General features: G+C 46.4%; 1 protein-coding gene across 2 annotated transcripts; it reads left to right on the forward strand.

Annotated features, from left to right (window-relative positions):
- Positions 1-856: 856 nt before the first annotated feature.
- On the forward strand, positions 857-10,426 carry idh1 (isocitrate dehydrogenase (NADP(+)) 1). 2 transcript variants are annotated; one of them, XM_084478706.1, is made up of 10 exons: positions 973-1,012; positions 1,419-1,508; positions 1,988-2,117; positions 4,080-4,371; positions 5,487-5,589; positions 6,295-6,472; positions 6,681-6,832; positions 7,727-7,867; positions 8,465-8,627; positions 9,446-10,426. In XM_084478706.1, the coding sequence occupies exons 3-10, from the start codon at positions 1,996-1,998 to the stop codon at positions 9,537-9,539; spliced, it is 1,245 nt and encodes a 414-aa protein (XP_084334832.1). In that variant the 5' UTR covers positions 973-1,012; positions 1,419-1,508; positions 1,988-1,995; the 3' UTR covers positions 9,540-10,426. The 2 variants fall into 2 exon arrangements, with proteins under 2 accessions (XP_084334831.1, XP_084334832.1); XM_084478705.1 differs by lacking the exon at positions 1,419-1,508 and having other exon boundaries at positions 857-1,012.
- The last annotated feature ends 5,052 nt before the right edge of the window (positions 10,427-15,478 follow it).

A 15,478-nucleotide genomic window follows, 5' to 3' on the forward strand; every position in this document is an offset into this window, starting at 1 on the left:
AAAGCAGCGGTAGGCTATAAGCAAAACTATTGTCCGATGAACTAACTCATTAAACACCTTAATGTAAAAAAAACACAGCAGGCTATAATGGGACATAGAGGACAACGGAACAGCCTCTACGGATATAACATGTGTGTTCTAGTTTAAATCCAATTGATTTCCCTCTACTTCATGGGAAATTCGAGTGAACGTCGGTGACGAAAACAATGCGTAGGCCTGACCATACTGTTAAAGTAGGCGTATCTCATTCAGAGCCTGACTAGTAAAAGTGAATATGCACGCTTGTGTGTAAAGGGTAACCCAAATCTAAATTGAATTGAAATCGGAGTAATCCAATAGATTTTTGCAAATCCAGCAGCAGAGCACTGAACTGACACCGCATGCCTTTACCGATAGATTTCCGCCATCTGGTGGCCGTTACTGCGAAGTGCAGTGGACTGACACGTTGGAACACTTATCTGAACTGTCATCAGTTACGTCACACGTTCTTGAAATTATATATTCGGCACTTAGCATAGATACGTGTCATTGACATTTATAATTATGTTACAGCCGTCGTAATTTATCTAATCTGTCAGGTAGAATAGGCAAATTATGTGTAATATTAACTAATAATAATAATGAACTTTTTCAATTAATGGCGCTTTAATCTACAATGTGTATTTCAATGCAGATAAAAAAATTCAAGTCCATTTTCCTTTTGAAGCTGGTTTGCGCTTCTGCCCAGAAATTAATAATTTGTTTTGTGTGAGTGCTGCACAACCGGCCAATTGCAGTAGTTTCCTCAGCAAGCCCCTCCTATACAACGGTGTGGTCTCATTTTATTAGTCAGTGGAACATGGTGAAGTTCTCTGATTGGTTGAGATTATGTCATTTGATTTGGAGAGAGATCGCGGAAGCAGTGTAATTATTCTATCGCCTCTTTGCGCTCATTAGTCCTGTGCAGACGCTAAGACATCAGTGCCTCCTTCGACCATTCACCGACGCTCTTCTGTATAATAAAACTAAAAAGGTAGGTACATTTACCATGTTGCAAATGGTTGTTTACATGAGTCTAGCACATCGAAATGGTGACGTGACAGTACGTGACCTAATCCTAACCCGTCAGTTTAGTTACTCCTATTGTTCAGCTCGTACTCGAATTAATTACTATAATGCATTAGGTTGATCTGAAAAACTTTGTATGCATAAACCAGTAATGCAATTTGCGGACTGTCTTTCCAATTGTGTGGTGCGTCTCATTTTCAAACCCTTTGGACCCCTATCTTGATCAAGCTCCCTTGTCTTACGTATGTTTTTGTATATGTATTTTGTACTTATGTTTATTTTGATATGTAGTGATAATGATCATAATTTATTTTGGTGATGGTGTCTAACATTTCGTACCGACCCTGAACTTCATGACCGTCGTGGTGCAGTCCCCTCCCCATCATACGACGATCACCCTATCCCAGAGTTATGCAACACATGAGATCTACTGATTCTTCTTCAACAAAGTTTCCAGTCATGTAACTGCATGTTCTATTAAAATTATACATTACAATATGTAAACACGTGTTGAATTCACCTTGCATAAAAATGACTGACTGAATGAAATGAAAACTATTTTCCATTTTATAGATGTTTTTTTTAAACATAAAGTATGATGCATATATTTTCCAAATCGAAAGGCCTGTAATTATACTTTTTTTGACAGACTTTGACAGGTATAAGGCAGTTCAGATCAAAAGTAACTTAGCTATGCTGAGTCATTGCTCTTTTAGACATGCTCTATGAATGAAGTTCATTCATTTCAGATACACCCTTGGCGTTGCGCAATTGCACTGTTGCACCGGTTTACGTAAACCCACATGTTTTCCTGTATGTAATATAATGTTCACTGCTTGCAATACATATTCCTCTAGCCTCTTTGGTTTTGTTTAACTTAATTTATTAGCCTTTAATAGCCATTAAGCTATATAAACACACTCCCTCTGTCCCCCGCCAGCTCCCAAGATGTCCCAGAAGATCAAGGCGGGGTCCGTGGTGGAGATGCAAGGAGACGAGATGACTCGGGTCATCTGGGAACTCATTAAGGAGAAGCTCATCTTTCCATACCTGGAGCTGGACATGCACAGGTAACCAACAACACTGCGCCCCTGCTGGGTGCACAAGTAGACCACATGCAGTGAAGAAGAGCCATGCTGTCACTACATGTTCCCACTGGAAACCCTTCGCCTGTTCTGCAGTGGTTCCTATTAGGTCATACCAGGTAGTTGGACATTTACAAAGAAAGTTGTTTGGCGGTGCGGGTGTGGGTGTGGGTGGCTTACACATATTCATCACCAGTACCCACGACACGTAAAACAGGTCACACAGGAACTGTGTTTGTGGGAACACACGGCATGAATTCCATAGATGAGAGGACTATTGCATAGCACATTTTGTCAACACTACTTGGAGTAATAGTTAAATCAGGGAAGCAGGGAAAACTTGTTAAGTAAGTAAGAGATGTAAGTGTTGGTCAGCCTCCAGCAGAATCTCCTGGGCACAATGTGTCCTCATAGTAGGAACACCTCTCCTGACTGCCCTGGAGATAGTGGGAGCCAGGAGAAGGCTCAGGGGAATATGCATTTTATGACAAAGAAGTAAAGCAAAATATGCATGCGTCTATTGCTGTAGTGCCTGTGTTTGCTATTTTTTATGTTGGTTAACATGATATATTGGTTAAATTCAGGAGCATTCACTTGGGACGTGGTTGGACATTGTAAGCGTGTTAAAGGCACTTTTAAAACACAAACCAACTTCTGTCTTTTTCGACTGTGCTGTAAATCGATTGGTGGGTGTGTTGGGTCATGTGGCGCGCCAGGTCAAAGTGGAAATAATTTTAAGACGGATCTCCTCCAGGGCAACGGGTCACAAGGATGGGCATGTTTGTGGCCTTCTGTTGAAGTGTGAGGAGAGTGCTAGGGTGTAATCACTGCATTACCCGCTACATTAACCCTTGACCCTAAAAGAATGGTGTGTTTTACTAGGGCCCCGTATAACTGGTTTAAATGTGGTTTCAGTTTACAGTCTTGTTTCCTCGTAAAGTGCTTTTGGTTCATAAGCTAAACAAAACGTTTAGAGCTTGTAGATGTTCTTTCTTATTGAGAGACATTATATTTCCTTTTTTAGGTTTAAACCCACACTCATACGCTCGCCCACACATGCACCCACATATATATATATATATATATATATATATATATATACCAAGAACGGTGATGTCATAAGTTATGACATCGCCGTTGTTGGTTTCTACACTGTTGTGGCTGAAAGGGCAGGGTTATTTGGGTGAAAGGTTAAGAATGCCCTCAAGTTCATGGCTGCCATTCGGTAACCATGGTGTAAAGCAGAACAGAAAGGTGCCATGATAAAAACACTCTGATTAGCCAGAGCGAGAAGGCTCTTTTCTACTGCTCAATGACACCACTTACCAAAAAGTAGCTTTGTTAATGAGACACTACATTAGACCTCCACAGTTCATGTGAAAATGTTCCACTAACCCATTTTGTGCTGATCATTATTTTATTAATATATTGCATGATAAATGGAATATAATGATCAGTACAAAATGGGTAAGTGGACCATTTTCACAGTCATCCATTTTGTGCTGATCATTATATTATCATATCGTATGACAAGTTAATTCATTTTGGATATTAACTTGAATTAGTACCAGCTTTGAGAAGGGCCCTTTGGTAACTCACTGATGATACAGACTGCTTATCTCTACAAACAACGACACTTATGGCTTGGTGTCCAAGGTTCTTAAACACAGGAAGAGGAGTTGTTTATTTGTAAGTCGCAGGAGAAGTAATTTGCTACAGTTCAAAATACTTGTGGCTGATTGTCTAAAGGCACACACATATCAGTACAGCATATCAGCATACAGCATATCAGTATCACCATATGCTGATACTGATATGTATCAGCATACATATCAGTATCACAATACACATTTTACAAGCACACAATTGTGTATCCATCCATCCCCAAAAAAGAAAAACCTCACACATTCCCCACTCCCCCTCTCCCCCCTCTCCCCCCTCTCCCAGCTACGACCTGGGCATGGAGAGCCGCGACGCCACGGACGACCGCGTGACGGTGGAGGCGGCGGAGGCGGTGAGGCGCTACAACGTGGGCATCAAGTGCGCCACCATCACGCCGGACGAGAACCGCGTGGAGGAGTTCAAGCTGAAGCAGATGTGGCGCTCGCCCAACGGCACCATCCGCAACATCCTGGGCGGCACCGTGTTCAGGGAGGCCATCATCTGCAAGAACATCCCCAGGCTGGTGCCGGGCTGGGTGAAGCCCATCATCATCGGCAGGCACGCCCACGGAGATCAGGTGGGTGGGGGGGGGGGGGCTAGGCGGCCTTGTTGATGAGTTGCAAATGAACCGAATAGAGAGCAGAATAGAGTGCAGTGGAATATGACTTTATCTTTGGCCTCACCTCCAAGAGGAGTTAAATCATGACCTTATATACGCCGTGTACGTATCGCGTAAGCTTTATTGCCAGGTGAAGGTCCATTCACATCAGCGCATTATCCGTGCGAAATATTCACACAGATATAGTAAAGTGTTGCTGGTGTGAATTCACATACTGTTTAATAATGTCACGTCATGGGTTTTTTTGTCATTAAAAACGGCTGTACATGAACAAATGACGATCAAAACGTTAAATTATGATAATTGGGTTATTAATCCCAGACAGGAGTGGCAAAGTTATTTTAGATGGGAGTTGTAGATTATAGGCTTTGAGACCCTTTATATTCCCAAGGATTATCTTGCTGATGCCAGTGAGGGGCTGTGCTGTCAGGAGAGACCAAGTCATTTATTACAATTCATAAGTCGCCCTTTGGCCGGTGACGTTGGCACGCGGACCGACTTTATCCCATCAGCCCCACTGGTCCAATGACTTCATTAACCCTGCAGCAGCCCGTACCCTCTGGCTCCCTGACTGTACTAAGCTAAAGTCAACAGAGCCATGCTCAAAGGTTAGCAATCCAGGTGAAGTGTCATTCCACATCCCTGTAGGTAAACATGTCTTGGTTTTGGTTATCATTTCATCAAATGCTATCGAAGTTTCAGAAAATCAATCGTTATGCCTGCCCATTTTTCAAAGGGGGCTACTATTTTTATAGTTTATTTCTCTTTACAATTGAACAATTGCAAGCATATGGATTTTTTTGGAATATCCACATGAACAAGTAGGTGTAACATTTCCAAGTGGTTTTGCAGGTAGTTCCTAGTGTGCAACTCGGGGGGGGTCATACCTGGGTTACGATGTAACACTGTTATGAAAAATAACATCCTAGTCCAATTCAAACGGTTAAGCTTCAAATTGTTTTTCTAAAATGTTCATTCATCCCAGTGTTCATTCATGTTTGTAGGATGGAGAGGCTACTGTTCTCCATGTATTCAATGTAACTTACTTATATGTTTTCATTTTTGTCCCACAGTACAAGGCCACAGACTTTGTGGTCCCGGGGCCAGGGAAAGTGGAGATGACCTACACACCAGAGAAGGGAGAGCCGGTCAACTACGTTGTGTACGAGTTTAAGGGTAAGATCTCACATGCTTGGTGTTGGTCTAACTCTTAAGTTTCAGAAGGTTTGCCGGCAAAGTGAGTGCTCAGATAGACCCAGGAGAATAAGTATAGCAATTGACTCATGCAGACAGAATACCTGTGGATCTTCATTGAATGGCATTCATCAATATGTAATGTCATGAACCGTAATTGATTGATACAAAAAAAATGTTTTATTTAATTGGAATGGCCATTCCAAGAGGCCCTCACAGAGAGCACAGAGAGCTCAGTGAGCCTGATTGGAATTTGAATGGGTAATGGAATGTGTCTGCATGTGATAACATGCCGTGTCCTCCAGCCCAGACCACACTGCATGCATTTTGGATTAGTTTGGATTAGTGTTTTACGTTTTTCTAGGAGTGTTGCCTTTAGTTAACCTTTCTTAAAACTTTCTTTAAACACACTTTAGTTCGCTATTTGAATGCACTGCACATCACAATTGAAGCAGCTCCCGGATCATTTCTGACCAATCAGACTATCTCTATCTCAGACTACCTATCTCTTCCCTGAATTGTCCGCCTTGCCTGCAACGCTTCTCACTGGAGGAGAAACTGCATGGGTAGGGAGGGAGCAGAGAGGGACCGGCCATATTTTGGGGGTTGTTTAATCTCTCTTCTGCTCCTCTTTTATACGTTTACCCCCTACGGCACCCTTTAACTCTCTCTGTCTCTGCTCTCCAGAATCCGGTGGCGTGGCCCTGGGGATGTACAACACAGACAGCTCCATCAGGGACTTTGCACACAGCTCCTTCCAGATGGGCGTGACGAAAGGCTGGCCGCTCTACCTGAGCACCAAGAACACCATCCTGAAGAAGTACGACGGGCGCTTCAAGGACATCTTCCAGGAGATCTACGAAAAGTACGGCCTCCGGGGGGGAAACGTGTGCACTCCTGCACACCGACAGAACCTTTTGGCTAGTCACACATCATACCTATGACGGTATCCTGCACATGAACATACCGTTCATGACATGCACGCACACGCACGCACACACACACACACGTGGACAATCAGACAAAAACACGGACAATCAGATGCTAAATTGTGAGCCGTGTTGGTTTTTCAGAGAGTACCGTGCTCAGTTCGAGGCCAAGGGGATCTGGTACGAGCACCGCCTCATCGACGACATGGTGGCCCAGTGCATGAAGTCCGACGGCGGCTTCATCTGGGCCTGCAAGAACTACGATGGGGACGTGCAGTCGGACTCCGTGGCCCAAGGTAGGCACAGGGATAAGCTCTCCGTTTACGGTGGTCCCTGGACACGCCGGTTTAAGGAGCCGACCTGAAGCGGTGCATGGCCTTTCGACCGCCGCAGCATGCGCCCGCCTGCTGCCAGAACCAGTCGGATTTGGAACCAATTGAATTATAAAGATAACGATGCAAAAATTCGGAACGTTCTGTTCCGCCACGGTCTATTCCATTGAGTTAATAGGCTGCCATGCTTTATTCGATTCTGTCTCTTCTTTCATCTTTGAGGTTGGTTTAGCTTTGCCGTGTGTGTGTGTGTGTGTGTGTGTGTGTGTGTGTGTGTGTGTGTGTGTGTGTGTGTGTGTGTGTGTGTGTGTGTGTGTGTGTGTGTGTGTGTGTGTGTGTGTGTGTGTGTGTGTGTGTGTGTGTGTGTGTGTGTGTGTGTGTGTTGCTTGTACCAGGGAGTAGTTTGCGTGCAATGTTTATTAGGGGTGTAACGATACACAAAAGATTCGGTATGTACCTCGGTTTTTAAGTCACGGTTCGATATGTTTTTCGGTACAGCATATTTTATTATTTTATTTTTATTAAACAATTGGATTTTGATTTATTAAATTGTATCAAACTAATGGCTAAAAATACAGACAATTTTCGGTACAAATGAGTATCGTTACATCCCTAATGTTTATACTGTATTACTTGTACATGCTACCGACTACTGTTATTCAATTTGTTTGCATCTTCTAATATTAATCTGTTGTATAATCTTTTTTCCGAGGACACAATACATTTATCCCACTGTGTGTGTGTGTGTGTGTGTGTGTGTGTGTGTGTGTGTGTGTGTGTGTGTGTGTGTGTGTGTGTGTGTGTGTGTGTGTGTGTGTGTGTGTGTGTGTGTGTGTGTGTGTGTGTGTGGCTCTCCAGGCTACGGCTCGCTGGGCATGATGACCAGCGTGTTGCTCTGTCCGGATGGGAAGACGGTAGAGTCGGAGGCGGCCCACGGAACGGTGACCCGCCACTTCAGGCAGCACCAGCAGGGCAAGGAGACATCTACCAACCCCATCGGTAAGAGAGCGCCAGGGCCGCAGCAAGGGGCTACATGAGGACGCCTGGAGGAGTTGCTCTTTATTTTATTTGACCTGGACGGTGCACGTTGACTACATCACAATCATCCCAGCCAGGGAACGAGGCTAATTGGAAACCGGAGTCCCTGGAAAAGCAGCTGGTTAAAACCAGATACAATTATTAAAGTAATTCCAGTCCGTCGGTCACAGGGCACAGAAAGAGAGACAGAACCTGAACTGTGTAGAAAGACCGAGGGACAACACACAGTGACAAATGACATAAACCCTGGTCTAATAACCCTAGTCTAATGATGGCAGGACTGGTTTCCGACAAGCCAGGCTCTTCGCTTAGGTTGTATAAGAACGATGAACCGTGCCGCAGACCGTTTGAACCATGACAAAGTCACATGGCTTTAATTTACTTTTTCTTTATTGTTCCCGAGGGAAATAGTGAATGGCCCAGGCTCAAGATAGAAACATGAAATAAAAATCGTTTTTTGGGCCCCAGGGTCCCTTTATAGTGCAGCGATATAAATCCCACATGGCTCTCATCCAACAAAACTGTAAATTAATGTGTGTGTGTGTCCCATCTCTCCAGCCTCCATCTTTGCGTGGACGCGGGGGCTGCTCCACCGGGCCAAGCTGGACAGCAACGCGGAGCTCCGGGTGTTCTCGGAGTCCCTGGAGGCCGTCTGCATCGAGACCATCGAGGCGGGCTTCATGACCAAGGACCTGGCCATCTGCATCAAAGGCCTCGCAGGGTGAGCACCACCCCCACCGCCGACAGAGACTCCCGTCCTGTACGAAATAGCAGAAAAAAATACTGCGCCGGGGCGTGGCGAGAGGGTGTACCATAAAGGCACAGTCCTGATCGCAGCGACCCAGGTTCGATTCCTTCCCCGGGGTCCTCTGCTGCATGTCCTCCTCTCTCCATACCTTCCTGTCTATCTCTCTCTATCATCAAGCACAAAAAATGCAAAAAGTAAATTATAAAAAATGATAATATCTACTGCGCCGCTGCATGCGCGGTGCTGTGTGTTTGCTTCATTAAAATGATGTGATATGACGCTGCAAATATGAACCAGTCAGTCAAGTTCACCCACCCCACTGTGCCTTACTGGGAATTTACACTGCAGGCGAGAGAGAGACGCGAGCGTAACGTAGGCGTGTCAGTTCACACCGCCGCCGTTTATTTCGCTATATTTTCAAGATTCATCAGATAATAGGCCCACACGTCATAACCGAGACGCTTCAGAAACGCTTGAAAATAGAAGTGAAGCGTAAAGTTAAGCTTTGGTCGGCCGTGAGACGGGCGTAGAACGCTGCCGGTGTAAATCAGTGCACTAGTTTGAATGGATTCTATCTCTAGCTGAAGTCGGACGGCCGACTAAAAAAACGTGTCTAAAACGGCTCTGGTGTAAATTGGCCTTTAGGCTTTCATTGGTTTTGTAGTGTGTGTGTGTGTGTGTGGTCTTCATAACAACATTCACTGATTTCAGTTTTTGTGATAGAATTGTCTAATTTAATGTTCTCGTCCCCCCCTCTCCCATGTCCCATATCTCCTGTCTCCTTTCTCCAGTGTGACGCGTGCAGACTACCTCAACACCTTCGAGTTCCTGGACAAGATAGCGGAGAACCTGAAGAAGAAGCTGGCCAACCAGCCCAAGCTGTGAGCTGCACCACTGCCATCGTCCTCCGCAGTATCCGAACCCTCATACAATCTGCCACAAAACATAAACGCACACACACATAAGAAGCACACACGCCAAGATAGGTGTGCCCAATAATCACACGGTGATATCCACATTGCCCCCTCTTCCCACTCAAGATGACCGCATACTGCCGTGCTCGCCTGGAGGTCTTCCCTGGCAGGCAGACCTACCTCCTACCCCTCATGAGGGAGGGGGAGGAGGTGCAGGGGGAGGAGGTGTAGCACTGGAGCTACCGTGTATGCCATTCAAGCATTCCGATGAGCTCCATCCCAGATCTTTCAACACAAGTGTTCAGAAATGCATTTGAGTGTTAGTCCGGTAACACGAGATAGCGAGGGTGGTGTCAGTCCTCCAGCCCCCACCTCCGTCCCCACAAATTAGTTTTGCCTTACCATTGTCGCGTCAACGCTATCTAATTAAATTTGCCTTACATAGCTCTATCATTTAGTGCACTAACAGAATTGTCCAATAAGACCTTTCCATGAGGCAATGTCACCAACTACTTTTGCACCTTATCATCATCATCGTAGTACATGAGTCTAGCGGAGGTTTATGAAATGCACAATAGCTTAAGGGGTCTTATGATGAAATCAGTGGTCCTCCCTGGCAGTCTGTAGAGCTTTGTGTACAGTAACCATTGCCGATGAACCTGGTAGGATTAGTTGCACATGTAGTGTCCTATGAGGGGGATGTTAACTGTGATTTTCGTTGCATGTTACTAATATGTCAGTAACTCAGTTACCCTTGTCTTCATCCGTCTGTCTGCTAATCTGTTTCGACTTTGTCTCCCTCACATGGGGCTCGTTGGATAATAAGCCTGATTAAATAAATTCATTTTTGAATAAATATCTGAAGGTTTTCGCTTTTTTGATTCGCACTTGATTCACACATTCGCATGTGTCAACTCTTTATTGGCCATTTTTCACAATTTTAACAGTTCCTGAAACTGTTTAAACAGTTTTTTGTAAATGGACATACAAAGAATAGAGGATATGTATATAATATCCTCCCACACCACACCAAACATAGGCAAAGGGACCTCAGATCACCCAAAATTTGTGCCGTAATAAATGGGGTTCTTAACCCACTACAAATACCCTTACGCTGCATGCAAATCCACCCAAGTCTCTGCAATCACACACACACCTCATACAGGCATTAATTCATTGTTTATTTCATAAACTGCAGTAAAAAAAACAACGGTGTGCATTATAACAAAAACATAAATAAAACATAAGATCCCCCCCCCCTCCCTCACCTTGTTATTAAATGTGCTTAATAAATACATTTGATTTGATTAGCATTTTACAGACCCATACAATGGATAGGGTGTTTAGTATGGTCCACCACTGTTGCTTCTTTCCCCCCATAAAGTTGATCATGTTGATCAGCGGGGCGCTGATCAACATGCACTCTCACTCAAGCTCTATTATTTTCTGTGCATTTCCTACATTTTGCAACGGTGCATTGTGATTGGGCTACCGTACGATCCTAGGATTGCATTGTTAAAATCCTGGCTTTGATAACGACAGGCCAGCTGTTAAAAGGCAACACAAGCTTCCTGTTAAAGTGCAAAGAGAGCAGGTTATGGAGGATTTGCGAGACCTGATGAAAACCAGCATGATGCAGGGCCGCCCTGTACGGCCCGTGGCCCGGAGGACGTCTCGCTGAGATATTAAGGGTCCAGAGTCAAGGAGCTCGTGAGAAGTAAGACACTTTCTCTTTAACAGTATAAAAAAGTGCAGGCTCTGATAGACATGCAGAACATTTCTTTTTTTCAAGTAAAAGTCGTCTTTCCCGTCATTACGTCATTTTTTTATTCAGGCCATGGTTCTCAACAACTTGTCGAGGTCCTTGCCGACGTTCGGGGGCTGGGAGGCAGCGCTTTTGACCAGGCCGGGCCCCATCTGGTCGTGTAGGGCTTGGCACAGGCTGGTGGTCGCCCGGAGCATGCTGCCGCTGGACGGGCCCAGCACGCACCACAGCAGGGGCAGCGCCTTCTGCTCCACCAGCTGGGGCCGGCGGGGGTACAGCTCCGTCACCAGCTCTGGGGTGGGGGGGGGGGGGAAACGGAGGGAAAGGGGGCGGATAGGAGACAGAGGAAGAGAAGGAGGAGGAAACCAAGGAAGAGACAAAAGAATGGGAGACAAGCGGAGACAGAGGAGAGGAGGAGGAGGAGGAAGAGACAGAGGAGAAGTTGGCGGCCAAGCACAGTGTATCAGATGGCTCTTCATTGGCCACACAATGGTATACGTATGTTTGGTGCTTATTTCTAACATCATTGCTTAGAAAATTTAAAAAAAGTAACATTTTAGCCATTAACAAACCTGCAACCTTCTCGATCAGATCCACCTTTGCTTGGCCGCTAAGAAGCTGTGCCTTGAAGCAGAAGGGCTGCAGGAGGAGGCTGCCGTCTGGAGAGGGGAAGGGAAGAACACATGAGTAACAGCAACAAGGACAACACCGCGGTCAGACTGGACCATGGTCCGGACAGCTCCCCACCGGGACCCTCACCGAGGTTCAGCACCAGCTCGCAGAGGGCCCCTGTGGCGGCCGAGTACACGGTGCGGTTCTTTGAGTTCAGGTGGTTGTCCACGATGGCGGGCACCAGGTGGTTGAGCACCCCGGACAGGTCGTCCTTCAGCAGGCGCACCATCTTCTGCAGAGACTCCAGGGCGTACAGGTTCACCTTACGGTTGGACTCCTGCAGGCGGTCTCTGAGGGCGTCAAACACCTGGGGGGGAGCGGGGGAGACGCGGGGAACAGATTACCAAAAAGGGGACAGAGGTAGTCTCGCCAGGAAAGGGGATAAGGGGCGAGTGAGAAGTAGTGGGGGTTTACGAGCGGCGGGGCTGTTTTACGGACCGGGTATAGGCTGTGGACGATCACGCTGGGGTTGTCCTGGCAGTCGGCCACCAGCTGATCGATGGCTTTGATGCGCTCCCTGTAGTCCTTGGACTCCATCAGAGCGCTGAGCTGCCGGATGTACTCGGTCTTGTCTGCGATACTGTGCCCCTGAGTTTTGGAGCTGGTGTCGGGCGCCCTGTATGGTATCACAAAATATTATGTCATGAAATTGCATACATACGTACTACATATATATATATATATATATATATATGATCTTGGAAATAAGATCAAAGATATTCTTAAAGTTAGCTTGAAGTTGAGAAAACAAACAATTGCATAAATAAATATAGCAGAGACACTTCTAAACAAAATCCATCATGTGTGTTCTGGAACATGACCCCGAGAGAAAGGAGCTGACCTAATAGCATAAGTGAGTGTTTTAATTTTACGAACATATTTCAAAAGGTGGCTGTCATGTGTCTGGGAGGAGTCTCACCTGGTGGTGTTGGTGCGGGTGGTGGTGGTGTTGGTTGGGGTGGGGGTGGGGGCTATTGTCTGCTTAGGGAGCTTCCTGTCAAGCAGCGAGGCCCTGGCAGGGCCACTGCTGGGAAGCGAGCCTCTGCCCCGAGCTGAGGGCGGGGTCTTGGGCATCTCACCCGGACGTTCACAAGACCCGTCACCAAGCGGTAGGGTGGGGCGAGAGGGCGGGGCCTGGGGCATCTCACCCAGACCCTGACACAACGACAACAACAACAACAACGTTCACAAGACGTGTCACCAAGCGGTACGGCGGGGGCGAGAGGGCGGGGCCTTCCGTACCTTGGTCTTGAGACCGCTGACCATCTTGCGGGTGGCAGAAAGGTCCTTCGTGGAGATGTGCTTCTCCAGGAGGCTGTCAAAGTCCCGGTGGGAGGACAGGAGCAGCAGCATCCGGCGGCCAAAGGACCTGAAGGGGGAGGAGTGAGAGCGGCACGTCACCGAGCCGTTGGACAGACGCCCAAAGCCTTCACCCAACACAGGACGTCACCGGGGGCTCTACGTGCCTGGGTTCCGGGGAGGGGTCCAGGGACAGCTTGACCACGGCCGGGAGGAGTCTGCCCGTCACGTCCTTCCCTCCGGACAGCAGGCGGGCCGCGCCCACCCTCTCCAGCAGGTCGGCCAGGTGCTGGGCGGCGCACTTCCTCACCACCGCGCTCAAATCACTGAAGACAACACCACACAATCTCAACGTGAAGGACGTAAACAAAGATACACAAAGGACAGAAATACACAACGGATGGAAATAAGGAAACATAGGCTAGACCTCTGGAGTATCCTACCTGCCAGTCCAAAGCAGATAAAGGATTTTAGAAACAATTTCTTCAACATTTAAGTCCTGGTTAGATGTCTTATTTTTTCTGTTGTATGTTTGTCTGTGTGCCGTCATGGATGGAGAAGCTGTTCTTGTCTTATTGCTCAATGCACAGATTTTAAAATGTAACCTGTAGGGCTGGGCGATTAATCAAATTTTGATCGCGATTTCGATTTCAGAGTGAAACGATCACCAAACTAATATAATCGAGTTGAAACTATTGAAAATATATATATATATATATATATATATATATATATATATATATATAATTATTATTATTTTTTTTTTTTTTATATATAGAAATTGCAGAACAGCTGGATTCATATCTGGACTTTATTTTCTATTTGACCATTCTGTGTATATTTGGGAAGGGGAAATTTCAAGTTCTCATTTACAAAGTGTTTTTTTTGGAGAGAAATTATGAATAAATGCATCATGTTTTCAAACTCAAAAATAATCGTTTGAATAATCGAGATTTCAATATTGACCAAAATAATCGTGATTATGATTTTTTCCATAATCGAACAGCCATAGTAACCTGTACCTTAAATGACTGTTTGAACTACCAATGCCCATTCAAGGCGTTAGAAATTAGCTTTGGTTACACACATACACACGTGTACAACACATCGGACACTGCGTTTGCATCTGCGTTTGCTGATTCTATGTACTTAACAAATATACTGTCATTTATTTTTTTTTTACAAATCTTGCAATACAGATTTTAAAAAAACCCAAGGAGAAAGGCACTGTGGTAGAAAACATAACAAGGCGGAATACAGCGTGTGCGTGTCTGCGTTGTGTGCGTGCGTGCATGTGTGTGTGTGTGTGTGCAGCACCCTGACCTCAAACCCCCGACCAGGAAGGCGTGGATGCAGCGCTCCGGCGTGCAGTGCCGCACCATGTGGCCCAGCGCCGCGTCCACTTCCTGCCGGATGAAGGCGTTGCTCTCGGACGCCTTGTGCAGCAGCACGCTGGCCGTGGCCTCCACCTGCCGGTCCATGGCCTGCTGCAGGTGGCAGTACAGGACGCCCAGCGTGCACACCGCCACACGGGACACGCCCGAACGCAGGTTCTTCATCTGAGAACCAGACACACACACACAGACACAGACACACAGACAGACACACAGACAGACACAAACTTGGTAAACACCGCTCTCACTCTCTAAAGGGCTTTGAGGGTCTTGAAAAGCGCATGCAATGCATGCGTTACATTGTAGTACGTTTCACACTCCTCGCTTCATCAAGGTCGTGTTTCGCTAACTTTGTTCACGTCGAATCAACCACTTGTTCTATGGTGGAGAATTGATTGGGATGGTTGTACACACAGCAGGGCATATAGCCTAAGCTGTAGACAGGATTGAGTTTGTTTTACACTTTGCAGACAGTGACGGACTGTCCACACCCAGACGCCCGCCCGCCCACTCACACACCCACCCACAATTACAGGTGCTTGGCTCCATGTTAAGCGGTAGATGGAGAGAGAGAGAGAGAGAGCACCAGTGAGCAGGCCCATAGAGGGTGAGCTACCTCTTGCACGAGGGCGTCGCAGACGTCGCGGAGCCTGGTGCGCAGCGTGTCCACGTGGTTCTGGGCCAGACTGCGCAGCACCATGAGCCCTTCGATCTTCTTCTCCCTGCGTTCAGAACCACAGCAGATCAGTAAAATGAAACACAAGTTTGGATTGCTTCGAC

The sequence above is a fragment of the Micromesistius poutassou genome (assembly GCF_964030765.1).
Source record: "Micromesistius poutassou genome assembly, chromosome: 14".
Lineage (NCBI taxonomy): Eukaryota > Metazoa > Chordata > Actinopteri > Gadiformes > Gadidae > Micromesistius > Micromesistius poutassou.

Bases quoted from the DNA above. Each gene is read 5' to 3' on its own strand.
- idh1 (XM_084478705.1), top strand. From the start codon at position 1,996: ATGTCCCAGAAGATCAAGGCGGGGTCCGTGGTGGAGATGCAAGGAGAC. The intron at 6,473-6,680 runs GTACGGCCTCCG...TTGGTTTTTCAG, and splicing joins TTCCAGGAGATCTACGAAAA to AGAGTACCGTGCTCAGTTCG. The intron at 8,628-9,445 runs GTGAGCACCACC...TCCTTTCTCCAG, and splicing joins TGCATCAAAGGCCTCGCAGG to TGTGACGCGTGCAGACTACC.